Raw genomic sequence first — 26,301 nt, 5'->3', positions numbered from 1 at the left:
GAAATTGAACATTTTAAATTTAATAGTCATAGAAAAATCTTACCCTTTTTATGGCACTTCCACTATCCTGTGGAAGGGGAAAATGTTCATCCAGGAATTCACCCAGTGCACTCAAGAGTTCTTTCTTATATGTCTTTAATTGCAACATTTTATTGTGCAGTTCCTCCAATCCTCTAATTTCCAAATAGTAAAAACATAGCAATACAGTATGAAATCAAATAAAATAATTTAAAAGTTCCTCATAAGTAAAAAAAACCCTCATATTCAGTTCTTATAAATGCAACATCTTGAATGACAGAACATAGTAGTGATATTTTCCATGTTTCAAATCTGGATTACTGAGCAATTATTTGAACTATTTAGCAAAACAAAGAGTATGTTTTATGAGTTTGTTTGTTCATTTGCTCTTGTTGAGCATCCTATTTGAATTCTTCAATATAAAAACTGAACAGTGTAGAAATACCTTGTTTCGTAAAGTTGTTCAACTTGGGATTTTGTCTCTTCTTCAATTCTGTTAAGAGTATTTAGCATCTCTTCCTGTCCCTCATACCACTGCTGTTCTCTTTGAAACATGAAAAACAGTAAATGGCACAAAAATAGTTCTTCTGGGTGGTCAAAAAAAAAAAAAAGCTTAACAGTATTCTAAATTCCAAATTATTATATTACCTTTCCAGATCTTCTTCTAGTTGTTTATTCTTTGAACAAACTGCTGATAGCACCTTTTCAAGATCATTCTTTACTTTCTGCAACTAAAAAAAAAGTAAAAATGAAACTACAGTTTGCAGGTAGCCCAGTCTGTAGTATTCATTCTATGTAAGGCTGCATCTCTAAATCTGATACAGAAGGCCAAAATGATCTGCAAATTCTTAAGAAATAAGGCTATAGTGTGACACACTATTTTAGAATCCAGTTTAAAATGCAGGAGGCTCTTTAAAACATTACTGTCACCAGTTGCTCATTAGTGTTTTATTGAAACTTTGCAAAACAACATAGTTAATTTTACCTGAAGCAGATTATGGAGCACACACATGAACTGCTCAGATGATGAATGACTGAGGAGAAAATGTCTACAGCACCAGGGCTGTATTGTCTGAATCACTGCAACTGCTTGCAAGAATGAATCCATGCTAACTGCACTAACATAAAAACTATAGAAAACAAAGATGCTGCAAAAGAGACTAATGGCTTCCATGATTTAAATGGTCCTTGATGCTATGGACATATCTGGGAGAGGAAAGAAGGAGAAATAAAACTACTGCAGCCAGAAGCTATAGGCACTGCTGAATCTAGGGAACAGTGGACTCTCACTGGGCTGGGTCATTCATTACAGAATAGGTAAGGAATACATGTTCAGGAATACATTCAGTGCAGGTGTACAGCTGCAGTGTGAGCTGCTGGTTGAGCAGCCTGGTGGGCTGGAGTCAAAGCCTGAGCCAACATGCCATGAACTGCTGACCCCTTGCATAACAAAGGGCCCCCGGGACCTGTGGGCCTGCCAGGAGACCTGGACACTGAGTCTCCCCAGGAGCCAATGACTCCCTGACTTTCCAGGGTTTAGACCAAAAAGGTGTAAAAGCTCAGGGTATAAAGGTATAAAAGGTATAAAAGTTTTGGGTCCCTCCTCAGAGGCAACCTTTGAGCTGTTATTTTGTTATTATTGCACCATTATTAAATTATGTTAAGGTTCTGGATGTCTGAGACTTTTGTGGGAAACCTGAGGTCAAGCCTCAGGTATGGATTTCTTACTCAGGAAGGCATAAGTAAGGAAACCTATCTTAAGGGCAGGTGTCAGAGGATGGGGTGAGGCTCTTTTGAGTGGTGCCCAATGATAAGACAAGGGGCAACAAGCACAAACTTGGAACACAGGAAGTTCCATCTGAAAATGAGGAAAAATTACTTTAATGGAGGGTGAGCACTGTAACAGGTTGCCTAGAAAGGCTGTGGAGTCTCCTTGTCTGCAGATATTCAAAAGCCACCTGGACACAATCCTGTGAGGCACTTAGGGACAGGGTTTAGTGGTGGATTTGGATGGTTGGACAGGGGCAAAATACCGTTTATTGTGTGTTACTTACTCACTGACTTGTGCAGTAAGTCAGTTTAAAAGCTCATTCATTACAACTAGAAAATTTTAGTAGTTACAATACAGGGGAAATAAACAATTAGAACAACAACAATGCCTGAAGGAAAATACACAGTATCCTAGCAGTAGTCCATCCCAAGAACAGTCATAGGAAAATGCAGCAATTTTATATAGGTTTTTCTTTTTTTTCCCCAGCAAAAGTTTATTATCTCTTAACAAACAAAAAGACTTACCTCTTCTTTTCCTAATTCTAACAATACATCTGGATTGGTAGAAATTGCTGAAAAACAAAATGAATTGGTGGATTTTTTTCACTGAATGATAAAGACTTATTTATACTGAAAAGCAGCCCAGCTAGAGAGAAACTTGTGTAGCCTCTAAAAAACCAGTTTGGCTGTCAGCACCAATTTAACCTTTTTTTGTGGTGTCCTGCTGAACTAACCTACTATCATGATTCAGCAGTTTAAACTAGACTGAAAAAAGTCCAGTGTTAATGCCTCTGTTATACAGTGCAGTTATAATGCCTCTGAACTAGCCCCAGGTAGTATAGGCATAGGTACATAATGACTGTATATCACATTTCAGTATACTTCAAGATAACCAAGCCTGATTTTTTTCAGCAGAAGGCATTCCATCAACATTACCAATGTGGGCAATCAGACTTCACCAGTCTTCCAATTCCATGTTAAACAGCCTCCAAATGCTTCACCAGGACTATAAACCCTACCATTTTTAAGAACTTATAAAGTATGTCCCCATCCCTTCTGTTCACAAGAACAGCTACATGTAGGGAGATGAAAGGCCTAGCAATAACAATATTCTAAATCTAACACTGAGCAACAACAGTACTTAAGGGAAAGCATGGTACAATTTAAGAATATGGAAATGTTTCCCCAGAATGCTTCTGCAAAATGCAGTGATTTATGGATCATGGATTTTCAGAATAAAAAGTGAACTGTTGTATTTTACAGCCTTCAGTGCACTCCAGTCAATTCTCACTTCCATGTCAACTTAGACCATCTGTATACAAGTATGACTTTTTTTAAAGTGAACTATTTGAACATACTAACAGGAGACATGAAAGCTACTCTAACAGATTTGAATCTTAATATGACAGGGATTTTTTGGTGAAAGTTTGGGCTTCAAATCTCTTAATCTTAAAAATAATTATTTATATAAAAGCTTTTCCTTTAACAAAAAGGAAAACCCTTACCCCTTTCCTGAAAGCACTAAACATCTCCTAAATACATACTCTTGATTTCATAAATTTAGAAAAGTACTTTTTTTGTCATGTTACAGTTTTTACCTCAACAAATTTTGAGAAGCCTTAGATGAGTAGTTTTAAAAGCAGTGTTTGTTCTGAGATGAAAATCAGAAAAATACACAAAATTACATGTCCCAGTAAAATCCCTTTTACTTAGGTAATTAGTGTTTCTAAATATTGACACAAAATTTGACTAGTACGCTGCCAAATTAAGTTTAAGAGCTGCAGGAGGTAGTGGTCTGTGCTATTATTAGAACAATACTTCTTTAATTACATGAATATCCTACAACCCATGATAAAACTCATTGGTAAAGTTTTATTCCCATTAACTGGTGTATTTGAAGAAACCCATACAACTCTTCCTCCTGCAACTTCCTGCTGACATGATTATTATAAGCCCTCACTTATCAATTATTATCAATCTCTACTACTGGCTTCTAACACTTCCTAATTTTTAGATACCTAATCCTGAGTTTGTGCTTCCTGTTCAATTCATATTGAGTGAGTATGAGAATAGAAGGCCACATCTTCCTGGGAAAGAACCACTAACTGTAATTTAGTGCAGGAACAATGTAGATCTGAGACACTGGGGCAACGCATTTACAGCTGTGTTGTAAAGTCACTGGTTGTTTTATCTACTAACAGTTAAAGCTTTTTCAGTTGTAGAATCACTACACTTGCAAAAATCAAATGTCAGACAGAACTGTCTAGTGATTACTAAGCAAAATACTACCAGATGCTAGGAAAGTAAAAGCCACTACCATGCACATGTTTACAGAAACTCCTATTAAAACAAAACAAAAAGGCATTTGGCAGAATACTGTTATTTTGCAAAGAAAAATAGAAATTATGCAGAGACCATGACTGTTTTATACGGTTGAAAACAGAACTGCTTTCATTTCCTTAGTTTGCAAAGGTGAAAGTTAAATTCTATTTTTATAAGCCAAATGCTTTTTAAAAAGTTTAAATTCAGCTGATTTAGCAGATCTAGAGCTACATAAATAGCAGCAGAAATGGAGAAAGAACAAGAGACTAAAGTATAAGCTTCGCAAAAATAAAATTTGCATTGTGAACTCAAGTCTGTTTGCCAATATTGTGCTCAAGAAAATGTAGAACTGCCAAGTTATAACCTCTGAAAATAAGGTTTAAAATTGAAATGCTGACAGGCCCTCATTTACAGGAAATTAACTGGCCACTATTTAAAGCAGAAACCAAAGTAACAAGACAGCCTGACATTCATGCTCTATTAGTAAATTGTATGAAATCAGTATTTCTGCTATTTTCATTTAGATAATTTCAGATTATGCTTTCAATTAAGTAATTCAAGACAAACAGTAGATAGAAAAAAGCCAAGATGGACAGACAACTAAGCAAAGTAGACTCATCTTCATACAAGCATTATAACTATATATATTCAAATTCTTAGCACCAATTTCTTTTTAGTTCCCTTGGAAAGGTAGCCAAAGAGGCAAAGCTGTGGCTGCAAAATATTATTTGCATTACAATATGCATAGATAATTTCTCTATTAAAAAATTAATAATAAATATTATAGTCTGGGAACAAGTAAGAATAGTTCAACAAAGCAAGCCAGCAAGCCAAAAAAATAGGTCAAGCCCTAAGGATATTTTTAAGCCAATAGCTTAAAGTTTAATATACGTATTTTAGTAAGGAAATTTAACAATCCCAGGTATTTCACCCAGATAAAAACTAAGTGCTTTCAATTAATCTGCTTTAAGCCAGCATCTTATTCATGAATAGCAGCAGGGAACCAGTACATCCTAAATTCATTCAACCCCATACACTTTTGGTCTACATACCTCTCAGAAGTATTTGAGGCTGACAATTCTTGGAGACAGGCTTACAAAGCTGAACTACTAATTTATTCTAATAGGGCAAAAATATCTTTTTATAAGAAAGAAAAACTATTTTTTCCCAGTTTCTCTCATGATATGCAGCAAGTACATGGACTGGAGAACTGCCTCTAATGTTGATCTGAAAAGGCATTTCCATTTGGCCAAATGACAAAACACTGGAATTCACCATGGGCTGTCTAAAACACATTCCTTTTGTAAACACTAAAAAACCAAGCCTCTTCTGGCTTAAAAATATTCAAATGAGCCAATGTATTAATTTAAAGACTAACTGGTAAGTTTTACTGGGTTGACAGGTGCTAACAGGTCCTTGACAGGAGATGTAACAGTGAGTGCTACCAGTATACTAATGACAGTGTAGTGTGAACTGTTTTAAGAGTCTCCAAATGGGACATCTGAAAACACAGATTACTTTACTTGCACTTCAGTTTTGAATGGTTTTATTTCCAGTCTCTGACCACATCAGCCTTGTGAGAGAGTGAAATCAGTCAGCACTGATGCTTATGTAAAAAGAAAACTTTGAAGAACTGAGAATTTATACCTTTTAACTGATAATGCTTAACAAATTTAAAAAAATCACTTGTGGTTTGTGCTTCGCAGGATCAGTAAGTGTCCTGGATTTCTGTTTTGTTAAAATAAAACTCTAGTGTCTTTTACCATCTTATCTTGAGCTGAAATCTCCAATCCCTGTTAAATCCAAGACAGGTATTTTATTATGGTGTAATGGGCTTAACACTAAAGGTCTACTCCAAAGTTTGAACTAATACATCATAATACAACATACTTTTGTGAAGTATTAGTAAAAAAATAATCAGAGGAGGTATGGTTAAAACTATACCTGGGAAAATTATTGTTAGCTTATTAGCAATACTTGCAAAGATTAAAAAAATGTAATAGATTCTTAAAAGACAAGATGAAGACAATATTATTTGACAAAGTAGTTCTGTTCTAAAAAGGAAACACAAATGAAAGATGGAAAAGAAACAATCACACAGAGAATAACATGAAGGAGGGTAACAGCATAATGGACTTTCGTTATTTTGTTAGATTTGCTAACAGTTATGTTTCCACTTAACTGACTGATGAATGGTGGCATAAATCATGCATCTATTTGTGCAGAATCATAAGATTAGGTTATAGAGGAAATCACTTTTAAGTCAACTTAGAGCTGAAGTGCAAAAAGAATAAAGAAATGAAACATACACGCTACTGTGTGAAATATTTAATTTTTAAGTAGTACGAAAACACAATCAGCATCCTTTACAGGGAAACAGTTACTTACTTTCAGGACTTCTCTCATGGCACTCTTGATAATCTACTGTTAAAGCTTTCCATTGCAGCATTAACAAGGCAAGCTGTGTAACAACAAAAGAAGCATCTCTTAAAGTGTTAAATTGCACTGGTGTAAAATGACGTAGAACAGGATAGAAGTTAAATTAATAAGTTCATACAGTAGAAAACAGAAGAGCAACTACGACAACAGAAAACTTATTCCTTCAAAATATTTTAAAATCACTTGCAGAGATCAAAAACATTTATATTATTTTTTCAAAATGGGGAAATGAGGAGTCAGAGTTGGCATTTTTCCCCTAATTTTCTTTGCAATGACTACAACTAAAGAGGAGCTACTAGAAGCAATGACAAATACTTCACATCCTGACTTCTCCTTCATGGCTGAACTTGCTCATCCCATAGTTGGACAACATGTCCAGAAGGATACTATGATGGACAGTATCAGAATGACACTTTTCAAGAAGAAATTACATAGGCACTAATTAGGAAATAGTCCAAATAGGTATTGAAGTTACACACCTCTCCATTTTGCTGCCTATGTTAATCATTCATCAGTTGTGTGCTTCAAAGTTAGTAAATCTGTCCTTATCTTGACCCATGAGGCTTCAGTTATATTTCCTTTCCAATGTCCAAGTGAGGAGGGATAAGCAGCTTTAGTGGGCACCTGGTGGCAAGACAGGGTCAAACCCACCACAGATGCACTGAGAGTCCTAAGGGAACTGGCAAATGAAGTGGCAAAGCCACCATCCATCATATTTGAAAAGTCACAGCAGTCTGCTGAGGTTTCTGAATGTAAAAGTGTACACACAACCCTTATTTTTAGAAACAGAAAAAGAAAGATCCAGGGAACTACAGATTTGTCAGTCTCACCTCTGTGCTGAGCAAGATCATGGAGCAGATCCTCCTGTAAAATATGCTGAAGCACGAGGAAGATGAGAAGGTGATTGGTGTTAGGCAATGTGACTTCACTAAGGGCAAATTGTGCCTGACAAATTTGGTGGCCTCCTATAACAGGATTACAGCATTGGTGGATAAGGGCAGAGCTACTGATGTAATCTACCTGGATTTGTGCAAGGCATTTGACGCTGTCCTGCACGACATCCTTGTCACTCAACTGGACAGACGCAGATTTGACAGACAGGTCACTCAGTGGGTAAGAACTGGCTGGATGGTTACTGTCAGAGGGGCAGTCAACAGTTCAATGTCCAGGCAAAGACCAGTGATGAATGGCAATCCTCAGGGGTTGTTTTAGAGACCAGCACTGTGTAACATCTTTGTTGGCAATGTGGACAGTGGGATCGAGTGCTGCCTCAGCAAGTTTGCTGACACCAAGCTCTGTGATGCAGCCAACATGCTGGAGGGAAGGGATGCCATCCAGAGGGACCTGGATGGCTGGGCCTGTGCAAAACATGAAGTTCAACAAGACCACACGCAAGGTCCTGTACCTGGGGTCAGGGCAAGCCCTGGTATCAATACAGGCTGGGCAATGAATGGATTGCAAGTAGCCCTGTCAAGAAAGACCTGGGGATCCTGGTGGATGGAAAGCTGGATATGACCCAGCAATGTGCTCTTGCAACCCAGAAAGACAACCATGTCCTGGGCTGCACCAAAAGCAGTGTGGCCAGCAGGTTGAGGCAGGGGATTCTGCCCCTCTACTCCACTCTGGTGAGACCCCACCTGAAGTGCTGCAACACCTCTCCTCCTCCGAAGAGAGGCTAGGAGAGTTGATGTTGTTCAGCCTGGAGAAGGCTCCAGAAAGACCTTAGGGCAGCCTTGCGCTACCTGAATGGTATTTGCAGGCCTAAAAGAAAGCTGGAGAGGGACTACTTACATGAGCACTGTAGTGACAGGGCAAGGGGCAATGGCCTTAAGCCGAGAGAGGACAGGTTTAGATTAGATATTAGGAAGAAATTTTTTACTGTCAGAGTGCAGAGACACTGGAGCAGGTTGCCCAGAGAAAGTGCGGATGCCTCATCCTAGAAGGGTTCCAGACCAGGGCTTTGAGCAACCTGATCTAGTGAAAGTATCCCTGCCTATGCCAGGGGTGCTGAAAATAGATGATCTTTAAGGTCCCTTCCAAGGTAAGCCACTCTATGATTCTAAGGTCTTTATATAAAACAAAGTATTCAGTGGAAAATAAAAAACCCCAAACAACTGTCTTACCTTGGTATCTGATTGTAGCAGTGTTTCTATTCCTAGAAGCATTAGCTTGCTTTGACACTGGGTAGAAAAGAAACAAAACACAAGCAACGTTTGTTTACTCTTCCCTTTTGTAACAACAGAACACAATGCTTAGAAAGTTGAACATAACTTTTTAAATATAGGAATAAAAGAGTTGTGACTTGGATCCCACCACATCCCTTAGATCCTTACCCAGAACAGCAAATTAAGAAATATTTTGAAATCGCACCACAGTAAAGCAGAACTTAATTAACTGGAGAGCAGAAAAGTAGCAGCTAAAAAAAGATGTATCATTTGAGTAAGAAGGCAAATTATGAGGGAAAAGTTCATATCGGGAAAGGCACTGATCATGTGAAGAACACGAGAAACTGGGAATAGAGTCATGCACAAGGCTGAACAGGGAAGCTGCTGAGAAGTTAACACACTTTCTGCTACTCCTCTGGCTCTCCAAAGAGATTAATCCCATTTTAATACACATTTTTAGGTTAAAGTCATTTAGGGCAGTATACTACACCCTTCAGAAGTGGTCTGACTTTCAGAAGTGCACTACATCAGCTCCCATGATTGCAATGGGAAGTATATGCAGTCTGAAATTCAGGCCACCACAGATATCCAAGGCTTCAACAGGAGACATCTGCTGAACGCTTTCTTGTTTCATAGCTGTCAGCAATTCAACCTATCCCATGACAGGGTAAGATGTACTCTACTCAACAGTAAGCAGTACTTTGGAAACCTTGTTGTTAATGTCTGGAAACCAAAACACAACACAAGATTTCTCCTACAAAAACTGCTAATGATGTCACACAACCATTTGAACATTACATTGTAACCATATACCCAGGATCCCACTCAATGACTATTAGTTGTTTAAACTTCTTTCTGAAACATGCACATTCAGAATGAAAAATCAAAGTAATGAAAATCCTACTATTTTTATCAACTTCCAAAAATAACAGACATTATTACTTCCTGTATTATTTTGGGGATGATGGGAATGGGATACAAGATATCTAAGACTTTCAATTAAATTCAAAATAGTAAGCATTCTAACTTCCCTTCTAATTTGAAAATTTCAAAGAAAAGTTCAGGTCCTCCAAACACAACTTCAGAAACCCAGACAGAGAATTCCCTGCCACATTAGTATCTTTAAATCTAATTACGTAAAATTATTGCACTGTGAGTTGTCTGTACATTGTTCTACTTTAAGTTCAGAAATACCTTTACTTCCATTTTTGAAATTTTACTGCTTTGAACCTACAACTCAGAACTCAAGCAGATAGCATTTAAAATTGAGCCTAGCAATTAAGACTGAAAATATAATTTAGAAGATGACCTTTCATGAGACTTGGCAAAATCTTATAGAATGCACAGCATTCCCTCAGAACTGACAGAAATTTATCTTTCCTGGGATTCCTTAAATAAAACTAATCTGCCCTAAAATGTTATTATTAGCATATTGTACCATATATCAGAGAGAGATAAATTTTAACCATGATGATATAACCATCACTTTGGATAAGCATTTGCAAACATCTTTGTCCTTTTATGCCTCTCCTCCTATTCTCTCCTTTAAGCTCCAAACTACTTGTGAACAGCACTGGAATTCCATCTTGTGTGAGGCTAAAGAGAGAGGGATCTCAAGTCTCAGTGTGCTGGTACTACCATAAGTAAATAGTTTAATTTTCCCTAATTTAATACATACTCCACGCTAACTAAATCAGCACATTGTAAACAACCTTTGAATGCAAGGCATCCCTCACCCCTGCCAGTACATCCACCTTTGGCCTTTTTATTCTTTTTGTTTTGTTGTGGTGGTTTCTTTGGAAGAGATGGGGTAAGCAGGCAGTGAATAAAACAATTCTGACAAAAGTTTACAACAAATCTAGTCTATCACTTATGGTTCCCATACCTCTTCCAATTCCTCCCAAATATTGTTACATTCCATCAAGAGTTCTTTCTTGGCATCTACAGGACAAAGTTCACTGGTGGGTTCTGCCTTGGTGGGTTCTGCATTGATGAGTTCAGCCTAATAACAAGCAAACAGAACAGTTATCGTGTATATCTACAATAATTGTTACCAGGTACAGAATCATACCTGCCACTTCAGGTCAAATATGCAACAGAATGCAAAGCTTTCAATTAACGCCCCTGCAGTTCCAGATAGCGCCCAATTATTAAGTAAAATCAGCTAACTATATGACTATAGTAAAATCAGAAGACACGAATAATTTACTTTTAAAATTGAATCACAAAATCCTAAATTTTCAAATCTGCTTTGATTGCCTGCAATGGCTTTTCTTTTCAACAACTTTAATACAGAAACAATAAGAGAATCTCACATCTACAAAGCTATGCTTTTCCTCCGTATATCTGCAAAATTCTTAAGCAGTTACTTCTGCTCTGTCTTCCAATAAATGTCCTAATCTATTTCTCCTTCACTACAATTCAGAATATTTTTGATTAACAAATTAAAGCATCCTCAAAATTACTAGAAAAACAAACAAAAGAGTCTGAAAAACATACAGGCAACCAAGGAAAGAGGGCACCAAGACATCCAAGAGAAAAATTAATCCAAGTTAAAATAAAAACTTTGAGAAATATTGGGTCAGAGAGAAACACACACAAATTCAGAAATTTACTCCCAGTTAAATCTATTAAGAGATACCCAAATGACAACAGCAGCTAAGGTGGGAAACATCTTAACAAGAAGGGCCAAAATGGCACTCAAAGGAAACTTTTCTCCCCAAGGTAAAACAACCAATAGGAACTTCCTAGATGTACCAGATGCAGAAAGCCTTTAAAAATACTAAGTGGATCACTAAGTCCACCAAAACCACACAGATTAAAGAGATATAAAAAAAAGATCTAATATACATCTCTTAATAATGCACAAATTCCTAACTCAACTTTTTGTTCATTTTCAGAATAAAAACACAGAATCAGAGAAAATGATGTCAAAATCCCAAGTAAATTAAAAGGAGTCAAATATTCAGCTAGTACTCCCAAAGGTCAAGGATGAGAAAAAAAAAAATCAGAACATCTCACTGAATGCTGGAACTATTCTAGAGTACTGAAAGGTAGCAATACTTCTACTAATCTTCCAGGCTAATTTATTACACCAATAATTAAAAACAGAACCCTAGAATACCTAGCTTGCCATGATCTGATAAAGTCTAAAGAGCATAGTTTTAGCAAAGGAAAATCATTATCTTCTTAAGAGCCTTGGAATGTTTCCATCATATAAAAGAGAAGTAGTTCACATAATTTATTACGACTTCTGAAATGCCTCAAGCAAAGACTGCCTAGAAGAAACTAAGAAATAAACGAAACAGCCTTGAGATGCAATGTACTTTTTTCTGAGACATAAAAAACTGTCAAGGAGACAACCAAAGGGGGTTTGAGTGGGGGAAAAAAAAGAAAAGAAAAAAGGAGAGGAAGAAAAAGTACCCAACATTTTGAAAGTTTGAAAAGGATCTTGGGGTGGAATAAAAAATCCATATTCCCCCTGCTGTCCCCTGCAATAATACAATTAATCACCATACAAGTATTATATGAAATAAAACTCTGAATACACAGCCAGGAAAAAAAAACACTATACAAAAATGATCAAATGATTCTGTTATTCTTGGCTTTAAATTTCTAGACGTATTTCACACAACGTTTCAGAATGTACACATTGTGAGATATGAGAGGCAAGCCAAACTGACTTGTGATCCTTAATGCTGTGCTCTTAATTACCTCACATAGTGCATATACTGGAGTATCATATTCAGATGGTTTTTCCTTGTAGCTTGCAGTTTTCCCTATTTCTGTATGGTTAAATTAGGTTTCTATTTTTACACCATACCTGAAAACTGAAGGCTTTTTTGGCATGTCATGACTATTAATGCATTCCAATTTCAATACGTTATTCCTTCTGACCTTGTTTTAGGACTACATAATTAGGTAAAAACTACATGCAGGGACAAAAAGTGTGCATTGTAGACTCTATGCCAGCCAAGCAAACAGGCAAGCTTTAGGAAAGCGACAGAATCACATAATCCGTCAGACTAGGAGGGACCACAGAGGGTCATCTGGTCCCAACTCCCTGTTCCAGCGGGGTCATCGTAGAACACGTTGCACAGGATTGCGTCCAGACGGTTTCTCATTATCTCCAATGAGGGAGACTCCACAGCCTCTATGGTCAACCTGTTCCAGTGCTCGGTCACCCACAGTTGTTCCTCATATTCATTTTGGTACTCCCGAAAAGAGCCCGGATCCATCCCCCTGGCACCCTCTCTTCAGATACTTATAGACACTGATGAGCCGAAATGAGTCATATGCCCAAACACAACGCGATCAACTACGGGAAGATACTCAGGAAGCAGAGAGGAAAGTAACTGCGGCCGCTGGACAAAGGCAGGAAGACAGCAATTCGCTTTAGGAAGGAGAACATATAAAGGACAGAAATAACACCGCCAAAGCGATGACAAAAAAAAGCAGAAGGGAGGCAGGGAGCCCCCGCACCACCCGAGCGCCGGGGAGGCACAGGGTGGTCGGTCTCCCCTCACGGGCGAAGGGCGAACACCGCCCCTTCTCAGGCGGGAAAAGCCAGCGCGCCCCCTCCACGGCCGCCCCACGCCCCAGCGGCCGCGATCTCATCCCGGCCCCGCGGTGCCTGAGCGGCAGGACCCCCTCGTTATCCCGGGATCCCGCCGGGAATCCCCGCCGCCCGTTCCCAACCGTTACTACCATGGCGTCTCCGCGCGCGCCGTTCCTCAGCCACTGAGTCACTGGCGGCGCGCCCGGCGCGCGGCCGGTGACGTACCATGATGGCGGCGCCGAGCCGAGCGCAAGCGAAAGGCTCCGGGAGGCGGCGGCGGGCGAGGAGCGGGGGAGCCGCGGAACCGGCGGAGTACGAGGAGGAGGAGGAGGAGGAGGAGGAGCGCTGGGTCGGGCCGCTCCCAGGGGAGGCCGCGCAGGCGAAGAAAAGGAGAGGTAACGGAGGAGCGGAACGTCCACCGGCCGGACTCTGCGTTGGGGAGCGCTGCCCCGGGCCGCGTTCGGAGCGGCGGGAGCGGCCCCGGGGGAGGGCGGCTGGGCCCGTGTGGTCTGTAGCGGTGTCTGCCGTGCAAAATGGCCACGCTGTATGGGAACCCTTCGGGTGCCGAGTAACAGCCCAGGGGCATTAGGGGCTGAGAAAATTGGGGCTGTTCAGCCTGGAGATGAGGAAGTTCCGCGGAGAACTCAGCAACCTTTCAGTGTCTGAACGGGGCTACAGGGAAAACCGAGAGGGACTCTTCGTCAGGAACTGTAGTGACAGGACAGGGAGTAATGGGTTCAAATTGAAAAGGGGAAAGTTTAGGTTAGATATTAGGAAGAAATTCTTCGTTCTGAGGGTAGTGAGATACTGGAACAGGTTGTCCAGGAAGGTTGTGGATGCCCCAACCTTGACAGTGTTCAGGTCCAGGTTGGAAAAGGCCTTGAGCAACCTGGTCTATTGGGAGGTATCCCTGCCTATGGTGGGGGAGGTTGGGACAAGATGATCTTGAAGGTCCCTTCCAACCCCTTAACATTCTATGATTTATGATTTCTGCTTTCTCTCGTGGACACTATCAGGCTCAGAGCCCCTGCTGTGCAGACTGAAGCCTTGCTTCAGTTTAGGGCTGTGGCGTTCATCTGTTTTCTGGATCATCGCCCTAAAATGGAGATGCCTCTAGGCTGTATTTTGAGTTATGGTATTGATGAGTGCAGCAACTCTCAGCTTTCCAGGTGTCATTGTAAAGTAAATGTGCCTCTAACGATGATCAGCACATGCAGGTTCAGTAACAAATGCTATTTGCAGGTGTTAACAGGGTGTAAAAATCAAGAGACAAATGCCAAAATCAGGTTATTTTGGGTGGGCCAGTTAAACAATGAAAGAGATAGGTGTCAGTACTTGGACTTTAAACTACAAGACCTGGGTGAGGTCATGAATCTTAACAACAGGGATACATTTTGTTTTGGAATACAATAAGGTGCAGAGAACCTTCCATTTTCTGGAAGTACATTGTTGATTTTTATTTTTTTCATATATTGAGACAGCTGAGGTAATAGTTGCTTTAAAAGGGAAAAGCAGTATGAGTTCAAGCAGAGTTTGAGTGGTTTTAGTCCACTAAAAATTTGAGTGCAAAGCCAGACCTAAAAGCCCTTTTATTATGTTTGCACAAAATCCTAGCTTGTTTTAGACTGAAATATGAATAAGCAGTTCAAGTAAGGGAGAACAGAAGCTGTACCTTTATGAAGAAAAACCTTCCTGATTTTTCTTTTTATTCTGTGTAGTTCTTGAATTTGAACATGTTTACCTTGAAAATCTACCATCTGCTTCAATGTATGAACGCAGTTACATGCACAGAGATGTCATTACACACGTAGCATGTACTAAGTAAGTATCTTTTTTCCAGGCTATTTCTTTGTCAGGGGTGTATTTTTATATATGATAAGAAGTTTTCATTTTAAATGTTTAGTAATGGAAAGTTAACAGTGTCCTGTAACTTTTAAAAGTTTTGGGTTTTTTTTTTTTGAAAACTAAGTGCAAAGGAAAGGTTTACTTAGAAGGAAGATTAAAAAAATGTTTACATAAACTAGAGGGTCTTAAAATGCTTATCAAAATGTGCAGGATATACAGGAATAAGATTGACTGACTGCCTCTGAAAAAGCACCATTCAGCAGACTGCAGAGATCACACACACTCGCGCGCGCACACGTAAATAGTAACTACTGTGAACTAAAATAGGAGTTACATTTACATATTCAGAAAGGATAGTGTTATAATTTTTCAGGGTGTTGACTTTTCATATATTAATCCAGAATGCATTAAAATACCTGTTTGCTTTTCCAGGAGTGATAGTACCCATTCAGACAGATTGTCACAGTAATTAAAAGTTCATCCCCTACAGAGTGTTAATTATGGTGCAGATTACTGACCAGTGGGAAAGTGCATAATGTGTTATCTCTTTTCTTGTTTTTAATTTTCTTTTGTAATTGTAGGACAGATTTTATCATAACAGCCAGTCATGATGGACATGTAAAATTCTGGAAAAAAATAGAAGAAGGGATTGAGTTTGTTAAACACTTCCGAAGTCACCTGGGTGAGAAGTTGCTTTTTCTTCTTTAAAGGGCCTCACTTTTTCCTCCCCATTGATTTTGTTGTTTAAAGAGGGAGTGCAAATAGAGAGACAGATTCTGGGGTTCATTTAGTGCAGTCAGGAATTAATTGATATTTACCTATCTTCCTTCATTCCTCTGTCCTGTAATGTTTTGCTCCCAGACTGCATGAGGGATAGGGTGAGAATAAAACATGTAGGGCTCTGCTTGCACAGATCCCCTACATCCTTTGCATTGCCTTGTGCCCTGCCTGTGGAGAGAATATCTGGGACATAACTTAACAAGGTACATAACAGGGTTCATAAAATCCAGAGGAGTTTAAAAATATGTTACTTTAAATGAATTTGTATTTTTTTGTCCCTTGTAGTAAGGAAAAAAGTGCATTTTTTTCATCTGGAGTTATTGTAACTGTAGAGTAAATTCTACATCATTGTTATGATTATTGGCTGAATTGCAATTAAGAGTAATTTTAACCCAATTTTCTAAGCTAATAAGTACACAGAGTTCTTCAAAACTATGCTGAGTGTTAAATAGACTGAACAGAAAATGACACTCTCCATGGTGTTAGAAATTATCATATGCCTGAAGGGAAAAACCCCTCAGTTTGATATGCTGACTGTTACAGTAAGAAAAATATTTAATAATAGGTAGTAAAAATAGTTTACTTTTAGAGTTGCAAGAAATATTAAAGGAGGTTCTTGAGCTTAACTATCAGATTCTCATTATATACAGAAGCAAACTGTGAAAACAAAACCTACCAGGCAAAAATAAGCATTATGAGAAATTTATGGAAGGTTCAATTGCAGAGTAATTTTGAGTATTGTGTGGTAATAGTCTACAGAGTTCTGCTGCGTTTTCCCTATTGAGAAATACAAGCTGAAGAGCACCTGATTTTTACCACATCATAATGTTCTCAATTTTATAAAATCAACATTTTAAATTGAAGTAATTGCCATTAAAATCTTTCCCTTATGTAGGTGGTAAGTAGTTCATTGTCACATACTTAAGTCAAAACACTGATAGGATACCCAGTGGTGTTTTGGCATTTTTTTTAATAGTAATTTACTGAATTCAGGTAGTCTTTTAAGTAAAAAAGGTAGCAAAACAGTTGGGAGGCTTAAACTTCAGTAGGTTTTTTTCCTATATAATATTGAAATGAAGGATGTCCTTTCCTGTTTCTTAATAGTGTGTTAACCTTATTAACAGGTGTTATTGAGAGTATTGCTGTTAGTTCAGAGGGAGCATTGTTCTGTTCAGTTGGAGATGACAAAGCAATGAAGGTGTTTGATGTTGTCAACTTTGACATGATCAACATGCTGAAACTTGGGTAAGTTACTTAGTTTGGAAGTGTTTGTTTGGGATTATAAATGGGGATCATTTTGCTAAGAGGTAGGTCAATAATTTGGAGTTTTTGATGTTTCTCCCCTCACCCCCTCCCTAAATCAGATGAAGCTGAGTAAATTTCACTGTCTGAAATGAATCCAGTGGCTGGAGGCTGCCTGACTGAATAGAAAAATTTTGACTGTCTGGAACACTACAAGAGAGGAGTAGGAAAGGCATTTTCTCAGTCTCAAATGTTATGCACAAAGACGTGGTGTTTCTCCAAATGTTTAACAAGGCATAATTTTTTCTGTTGTTTGGCACTGAATTTAGAAATTACAGTCCACTAATGGTTCCATTAGAGAAGGGATTTGGCCTGTATATATTGTCTTATTTGTTGTCATAGGGATACAAATTTCCTTCTTCTGCTAGAAACTATGTTGCTTTCTTTCCTCTTGCTTTTGTAGCATTTTTGTAATTGCATATTTTGTAGCTAAAAGATCTGGTAGAAATAAGAATGTATGTTACTACAATTATTAACAATACCAGAGAAAAACAAGCCCTACACTGTTACAAGGGTGGGTTTGAAGGTTTGGAGGATCAGTGAGTGCTGCATCAAGAATGGTGGAAATACTGGTTTTTTTCACAAGTCTTTTAGCATTGAAAAACTTATTCCTCCTACTCTACTACTTACTGGTTAATTGTGAAACTGAATAGAAGTATAAACTCAGGGAAAAAGCTTGTGCTATCTGCTTTGCTAGTTACAGTTTTAATATCATCCTCCAGATAATGTACTTAGCCTATAGGAATTGATTCTCTCTTGGCTGTCTGCTGTGGAAAAATTCCAGTTAGCCTTTGTCTTTTGATTTTGCTGGTATTTTCTACATAGCAGCCCTGTACTGTCTCTACAAAATCAGTAGAATTATACATAAGCAAAAAAAAAAAAACCACAAAGCTGTTACAATAGAAGATGCCCTTTTTTGTTGTTGCTTGAGACTTCAGGGAAAAATGAGGTAGAATTTAAATCAGTTTTGCTTCAGGAATCCTGCGAGAATGCTACTGATAACATTTTTCTGTAGTAGATTCCCTGATTTATCTTTAAATAGATTTTTTCCAACCTTGGTATTCAAAATCCCCATGCTTTATGCTTCCATCAGTGATCTGGACAAGGCTGGCTATTTCTGCAGAGACTTCATACTTATTTATTTGATCCTGTTCTTTCTGGTGAACCTGAGACGAAGTCCTGGTTATGTTTTTCTCTACCAGACAGGCATTGAAAATCCAAATTATTACTGTCTATCATAATACTGTCCTTCAGTGTCTGTTAATTTGATTTGTGAAAGGATACTAAATATGAGTTTCCTATGGAGACCATATCATTGCTTTGAGGTCTGCCATTTAGTTTGAGTTCTGGTTCTCAATCTTTGCTTACAGACTGTAAAACAGACGTAACTTATATTATTGAACATGTTTCTGTCTTATTTTATTTGTAGAATGTGTTTTTGCAAGTAGCAAATGAGTTCCTTCTTAGATGCATTCACAACTCTTATTGAATATAGGGGGATTGTCTTAATTTTGTTTATATCACTCGGGTTTTTTGTTGTGGGAGTTAGTTTTTTGGCAAGATGTAGTTGACCTTTCCTATAAGTGTATGGCAGAGGTGCAGTTGTCTTCATTTCTAATGAAGCATTAACAGATGGAAGAGAATATTTGATTTCAAGTGTACAGCATAACTCAACTCTTATCTAACACCATTCCTTATTTCTTTATTTGCTTTTTTCTCCTTCCACTCTCTGTTGCAGCTACCACCCTGGCCAATGTGAATGGGTATATTGCCCTGGAGATGCCATATCTTCTGTTGCAACATCCGAGAAGAGCACAGGAAAAATATTCATATATGATGGCCGAGGAAATAACCAGCCACTTCATATTTTTGATAAGCTCCATACATCCTCGCTTACTCAGATACGGCTGAACCCTGTCTACAAAGTAGTTGTGTCTTCTGACAAGTCTGGGATGATCGAGTACTGGACTGGTACACCTCACGAATATAAATTCCCCAAGAATGTGAACTGGGAGTATAAAACAGATACTGATCTATATGAATTTGCTAAATGCAAGGCTTACCCATCCAGTATAAGTTTTTCACCTGATGGCAAGAAAATGGCCACTCTTGGGTCTGACAGAAAAGTTAGAATTTTTCGTTTTCTGACGGGGAAGCTTATGAGAGTCTTTGACGAATCTCTGAGTGTGAGTTTTGTCTTGTTTCTCTTTCTTTAAGACATTTTCTGTACTTATTTGAATTTCTTTGCCAGCACATTCACCTAAGTTATCATTTGTTTCTAAAAGCGAACTTCCTTCCTATATTTTTCTTGCAGAAAAGGCCTTCCATGTTCTCTTCGTTGCCCTCTGTATTGCTTTGTCCCAAATGAATTCTTACAGATTTATGTTACTTACATAGTGAAACAGGTGTTGATTTTCATCTGTTTTCATACTGCTAGATTACATTTTACTAGAAAGCAATTACAGAGAATTTCAAATAATATTGCACACCTTTCTTTGCTTAAGCCTAGTCCTATAACATGCCTATTGCATCATGAAAATAAAGAAAGCATTACTTGTATTTGTTTAAATTCTTCATTTGAGTGGAGTAGTCTCAGTTGAATTTGGTATTTTCTAATCATGTGGATTAGTGTTTTGCTGTATAAAAAGTTTAAAATACGTTAATATAATAGTGATGTGGAGTTTTTTTCTGTAGATGTTTACCGAACTTCAGCAGATGAGACAGCAACTTCCAGACATGGAGTTTGGCCGACGAATGGCAGTCGAGCGTGAGCTGGAGAAAGTGGATGCAGTAAGATTAATTAATATAATTTTTGATGAAACTGGACACTTCGTTCTCTATGGAACAATGTTGGGCATTAAGGTCATCAATGTAGAGACTAACAGGTAAGTTCCAATGACACACATTGAGATAACATTTCTGTTTCAAAGTCTGTATTCAGTCACATCTATAGCATATTTAAAACTTGATATGGCTGTGGAGGTCTCCAGACTTTTTGTGCTGTTATTTGGGAGCCTTACATTAGACTGTAGAGAAGATAGCCCCATGCTTTATAATGAGTTGTTGCAGATTAAAGCTTAGTAAAATAAGGACAAAACATGGCAGGTATATGTGTATTAAAAATGTGTAACCTATTAATCTCTGGCTAACTGGATGGGATAATGTAAAGTAAATGTGGATCATTTAGTTGGGATTTTATTATGTATAGAGGCTGACTGGTAAATTAGGTAGCAAGTTTGAGTAGAGAAACATCTTAATTAATAAATAATTACTTGGAGAGGATTTGGGAATTTTGCTCTGAGTCCTGCAGTCAGAAAGGAGACATTCTGTGACTGTGAGCAGCTGACAGTAGTTACACCTCTTTACATCTTGTACTTCAGGTGCATTCGTATCTTGGGAAAACAAGAGAACATCAGAATGATGCAACTAGCTTTATTCCAAGGAGTGGCAAAGAAACATCGTGCTGCAATCACTATAGAGATGAAAGCTTCTGAAAATCCTGTTCTCCAGAATATCCAGGCAGATCCAACAGTAGTCTGCACAGCTTTTAAAAAAAATAGGTTTTACATGGTGTGTGCAGTTTCTATTTAAATTCTTGTATTGGTGTTTTCTCTACATTATTTTTTGTTTTTCTCCTTGTACCTTTCTAGTGCTTTTTGTCTTGAGTATTTGCTAAAAAAACTTTCCTAGAGGAGCTCTTTTATACTGCAAGTAAATTCTGGAATTTTTAGCTTGAACTGTTTATACATTGGCTAGAAATAACTTTAATTTTTTCACATTGCTCAAGCAGTTAAATAAACGGGGGTCGTTTCGGCTATCCAAATTTTTATTCTCCAAGAAGATGATATCCTTTTGTTCTAGTTGAAAAATAATTAAGAACATTTAAAAAAACTAACCAGATTTTATATAGAAACAATAATTAACTGTATGTATAAAAAATGTAATAGAAAAAAAATTCAGACCAGCATCAGGACTCGGTAGCAATACAGACATAGCAGGCAACCAAGAAAGATAGGAGTCATTTTCCTGTTCACAATTTGATTTTTATGTGAGATGCAATCAATAAGCCAAACAGACAAGCAAGTCCAGAGAAGGTAGTAGTTGATTTGATAGGTGGTAGCCATAGAGGTTAGAGATTGGTCTGTCTGTTATGACTTAGATTTGCTGGTTGTCTACCAGTTTCGTGTTAATGTAGTATTGGAATAAGAGGATTTAGTTTGATTTCTTTAGTGCACCTAAAAGTTTTGGCATGAAACCTGACAAATTTGTCTGAGTATAACAGAACAACCTGACATTCTCTGCTCCTTTTTAAAGAAAAAGTGCTGAACTACTGAGGAGTTCCTGTTCAAAAGGGGAGGAGGTCTAAAGATAATAGATTATAAAAAGTTACTTGGGATTTGCATGTAGTTGTACTGGAATTTGTGACTGTGGAAATGTTGGTGACGCACAGCAGTGAAATGCAAGAACACGTCTATGAATTGTCTTCCTACATTTCAAATTGAATTGGATGTTTAGCAGGTTGAATAATGACACTGATTTCTTGGGCACAGAGCATTGTGTAAGGTAAGGGGGAAAAAAGAGATAAGCAAGCAGTTAACGTTCTGTTCTTTTGTTCTTCAGTTTACTAAACGTGAACCAGAAGATACAAAGAGTGCAGATTCTGATAGAGATGTATTTAATGAGAAACCTTCTAAAGAAGAGGTCATGGCAGCCACTCAGGCAGAAGGTCCCAAAAGAGTCTCAGACAGTGCCATCATCCACACAAGCATGGGAGATATTCATATCAAGCTTTTTCCTGTTGAGTACGTATTTGGTAGTTTTTCTCTTGTTTTTGTTCCTTCTGTCCCTGGGGTTGCAATATCCAAGACTTATATTTCAAGTTAGGAATAGTTATTTTCTTTCCCGTTTTTGACTGTCCTTGTTTCTTGACGGTTTCTTAATACATCAAGCTAGGAATGTGACTCTCAATGAACAGAAAGTAGGGTTAAAATAGGTCTAAATAACAGTGTGGGGCACAGGACTTTTTTAAATTCCATTTTGTTTTATTTAGTTATTGGTTCAGGGGGACTGTTCCTTTCTTAACTTTTGTTTGTTCCCCCAACTGCAGATGTGGAGAGGTAACCATACTCTTCTGTGTAAGCTACGTATTAGTGTAAGGCAGAGCTGTTTGGTTCCATCTGGAAATACAGTGATGTTGGCAGCAGCAGAACATTTGGCAGGAGGTCTGTGCAAGCCATAGGAATAGTAGTTGCAACTTCAAAATGTGGCCAGAGTACTACATTTTATGTTATTTCAGGTCCTTTAAGAGCAGTATAACATTTATATCAGCATAAAATATTAGTGCTCTGTATATCCAAAACAAGGCATACGATATTACCAGAGTTGCTTATGGTTAAGTTTGTCCTTTCCTGTTTTCTAGTATTTTCTCCCAGCTGAGCTTTGAATTTAAAATCTCTTTAATGTGATTAAAACTAAAGAAGAGCATATAGGATATAGGTTTGTATGCCATTAAAGTCTTTGGCCATTTTGTTGTGAAATGAAGTTGTGAATGACTAAGTGCTGCTCAGCAAGAACTGGGGCTATAATCTTGTCTGTTCCTTTAGTTATATCACTGGTGCTGTTTTTCATAAGATAGTCTGGAGTGTCATTAAAACCCAAGATAATGTTCCTTGTCACAGCTAGAGTAACTCTACAGCTATGGACTCGGCCATTTTCTCATTATTGGGAAAATGGGTGACTGTAAACTTGTCAGTGTAAATCTACCTTGGCTACTAATGCATTTCAAAAAAATAGCAAAAGAGCTACCACAAAGAATTTTCACTCTGGTAGCATCTCTCAGAAATAAAAAATCAAGTCACAGAGGTTGAAGGGGTTGTCCCTTTTTTTCCATGAACAGTAAGATTCCACCTCTTCACGAAACAATGTTAACAAGTAGTTTCAGAGAAGGAAAACTGACTGTGCTGACTGCAAGTTGTATAATATTAAAACATTTTATTTTTACAGTTTTACTTGTATGCAACACTGGACACCTTGCATGTGTATCTTAAAAGAAGTGTAGAGGTAAAAGAGTGAACAGCTTTCTGCTTAGGAGCATACACAGTTTATTTACAAAATTATTAGTCTAAGTAGAAAGCTGGGGAACCTCTAGTCAATTGTTCCTTGAACTAGGCCTTGAGGAGATAATTCATTTTCTGACTGTCATTGTTTAACCCCCAGCCAGCAACTAACCCCCCCACAACTCCTTGCTTGCATCCCTCTTGTAGGGATGGAATGGGGAGAGTAGGAATAAGAAAACTTATGAGCTCAGGTAGAGACAGTTTAGTTGGGAAAGCAAAAGCCATGCACGCAAGCAAAACAAGGAATTAATTCACCACTACCCATGGACAGGTGTTCCACCATTTCCCAGAAAACAATCATATATTACTTTAGAAGGCAAAACGCCATCACTCCAAGTGTCCCCCACTTCTTCCCTCAGTTTTGATATGCTGAACATGATGCTGTATGGAATGGAGTGTCCCTATGGTCAGTTGGGGGTCAGCTGTCTTAGCTCTGTCCCCTTCCAACTCCTTCTGCAGCTCCAGCCTCCTTGCTGGTGGGGTGGGGTGAGGAGCAGAAAAGGCCTCGACACTGTGCTGCTCAGCAGCAGCTTAAACATCCTTGTGTTGTCAGCACTGCTGCTGCCTTCCTGTGTAATCATTCAGCTTTGTACTCCTCAACTTTTTGCTTTCAGCTCTGGGTTTGAGAAGGTGGAGGATCTGTTTTTCCCTATTTGATGAAAGCCCTTTCTACACTGAGCTGAAACACTGTTCAGCACAGCAGGATCTTAGTCTCAACTGAAATCCTTATGGCCTTGTCACCAGACAAATATTTATTGTAGCCTTTGTTTTCTATTATATGATTTTAGGTGCCCCAAAACAGTGGAAAACTTCTGTGTGCACAGCAGGAATGGCTATTACAATGGACACATAATTCACCGTATCATCAAGGTAACTTGTAGCAAGTTAATTTTTTGTTGATTTAGATAATGTACCCTAGTGGTCAGTCCTCTTTGCTAACCCTTTCATTCCTTTTTTGCAAAGAGGATTTTTGGAGTGGCTTTAGAATTCCCTATGAAGTCTGAACAACTCTGATGTTCTAAACAGCTTAATCACTTACTAAAGTTGTTTAATAGTTGTACTGCAACTAAAAGGTGGCAGAAAACTGAAAGATAAGTTCAGTTATCCTGCTTGAATTAAGACTTTGTTTCATGTCAGAGGGCATTTCTTGTACGGCTTCTTATTTCTGCTGCACCAAATACAGCCAAAGTGTTTGCAGAAGGTACAGTCAGGTTTCTGTCCTTTACTAGGAGGAACAGTGAGTGAGAAAACAGAAGTTGCTTTTTCACAAGTTGACTTGATTATCACTCAAAAGAGCCTTAAATGCATTTTAACACATTTTGTTGTCAGGTTTGAAGTAGGTTTGAAAAAACGTCACCTGGCATAAAACACTTTTAGTTATTTATTCTATGCAATGATGTAATAACACATGATTTCTGTGCAGGGTTTCATGATTCAGACTGGTGACCCAACTGGTACAGGGATGGGAGGTGAAAGTATTTGGGGAGGAGAATTTGAAGATGAATTTCATTCAACTTTACGACACGACAGACCATATACACTCAGCATGGCTAATGCAGGACCAAATACCAATGGATCCCAGTTCTTTATAACAGTAGTGCCAACTGTAAGTAGTATTAAAAGCTGAATCTAAGGCATGAGAGGCTAACTTGATAGTAAAAAATACAGTTTTTCTGATGCAAAAAGGATCGCACTAGTACTCTCTAAATAATCTTTCCTTAATATTTTGCAAATAAATGCTGCACACCATGATGTATACTGTGTGGGGTTCACTGAAACCGTCCCTGAAGAAATAGAAAAGTATTTCTGTGAGTTGTGAACAAGAGGCCTTTTGCCTTTAATTGGAGTAAGGGTGACAAAACATTCTTAGGCATGTTTGCAATTATGTATCCCAGTAACAGTGATTTAAACTTGATAGAAATCTAGGTATTGTGTAGGTTGTTTAGGGTTTGGATATAGTGCCAGGATGTCTCCTTAAGTGTAGCTAAGTGTAGCTATACAAAGATGCCATTGTTCAGGTTTGAAGGTTTCCTTTGATCTGTGTATAATTTCAGAGCCCAAAAAAGAAATTTTGGTATGTGAGTCTAAGAGATACAAGACAATTTCTTAAAGGTAACATGTATTCTTAAACACTTACTCAAAATCCAGTGTCTTTTTTTTAAAAAAAATAGCACATATCTGCCATAGTTTTAAGGTTTGTTAAGTTCTGTCAGTGCCTATATTCAAATTAGGCATATTCTATGAAAATTACTTTGAATTTAGTAGTATTCTGGACTGGCACTTCAAATTCCTCTGTGAAAATAGAGAGACTGGAACAGCACATCTGTGAACTGAGAATACACTTTAAAATAAAATACACAATGCTACTGCACTGGTAGAATGTGACCTCTGTAGTACTTAGAGAAAACAATTGAAAAGGTAAGTTCAAATGCATATGAGTGTGTATTAACTGCACCCCAGTATTTACTTGCATGCTGGTATTTACATAGTATTAGATTCCATAGTCTAGACATACAAAATGTATCCATGTGTACTTACTCTCTTTCTGTTTTGGTACCTAACCTATGTGATGCTTTCTGTATTAACATGCTTTTTCTTCTCCTCTGCTCTCTAACAGCCATGGCTAGACAACAAGCACACTGTGTTTGGACGGGTGACTAAAGGAATGGAAGTTGTTCAGAGAATCTCAAATGTAAAAGTCAATCCAAAAACTGACAAGCCCTATGAGGATATCAGCATCATTAATATCACAGTGAAGTAAGGCAGGCGTTGAAGGTTCCTGCTTAAGCAGAAAAAAAATGAGCGTATGGGACCCAGAAAGGGACCTAGAAAGAACAGAAACATTTTAAATAATTTCTAGATATAGTGAGTACCAAGACAGAGCAATCACCAGTTCTACAATTTTTAATGTACCTAAAGTGCCCTAATTCTGTATTTCTGATAACTTTGTATTTTAAAGTAAAAACATAAGCATGTTTCTTATGAA

General features: G+C 38.1%; 2 protein-coding genes across 5 annotated transcripts in view; one reads left to right on the top strand and one right to left on the bottom strand.

The window, feature by feature from the left end:
* Positions 1-13,526, bottom strand: part of CENPK (centromere protein K) — a 20,257-nt gene extending 6,731 nt beyond the window's left edge. The window contains exons 1-8 of one of the 4 annotated variants that reach the window (XM_018070356.2): positions 13,498-13,526; positions 10,600-10,716; positions 8,673-8,729; positions 6,499-6,571; positions 2,314-2,360; positions 667-749; positions 464-562; positions 44-173 (exon numbers count right to left, since the gene is read on the bottom strand). In XM_018070356.2, the coding sequence (XP_017925845.1) occupies positions 44-173; positions 464-562; positions 667-749; positions 2,314-2,360; positions 6,499-6,571; positions 8,673-8,729; positions 10,600-10,716; positions 13,498-13,500 (609 nt within the window). In that variant the 5' untranslated portion in view covers positions 13,501-13,526. Of the gene's footprint in view, positions 1-43; positions 174-463; positions 563-666; positions 750-2,313; positions 2,361-6,498; positions 6,572-8,672; positions 8,730-10,599; positions 10,717-12,428; positions 13,196-13,421 lie in introns of those variants that run through there. The other 3 variants (XM_018070355.2, XM_018070357.1, XM_018070358.2) reach the window with 3 other exon arrangements.
* Positions 13,502-26,301, top strand: PPWD1 (peptidylprolyl isomerase domain and WD repeat containing 1). The gene is made up of 11 exons (XM_018070354.2): positions 13,502-13,667; positions 14,991-15,093; positions 15,699-15,799; positions 17,022-17,142; positions 18,938-19,385; positions 19,894-20,084; positions 20,580-20,769; positions 21,820-22,001; positions 24,104-24,185; positions 24,739-24,921; positions 25,933-26,301. The coding sequence occupies exons 1-11, from the start codon at positions 13,502-13,504 to the stop codon at positions 26,074-26,076; spliced, it is 1,911 nt and encodes a 636-aa protein (XP_017925843.2). The 3' UTR covers positions 26,077-26,301.

Source organism: Manacus vitellinus, unplaced genomic scaffold (assembly GCF_001715985.3).
Source record: "Manacus vitellinus isolate BGI_N305 unplaced genomic scaffold, ASM171598v3 scaffold_18_pilon, whole genome shotgun sequence".
In the NCBI taxonomy this organism is placed as follows: domain Eukaryota; kingdom Metazoa; phylum Chordata; class Aves; order Passeriformes; family Pipridae; genus Manacus; species Manacus vitellinus.
The sequence above is the reverse complement of the archived record's forward strand: the minus strand, read 5'-3'. Positions and strand labels throughout refer to the sequence as shown.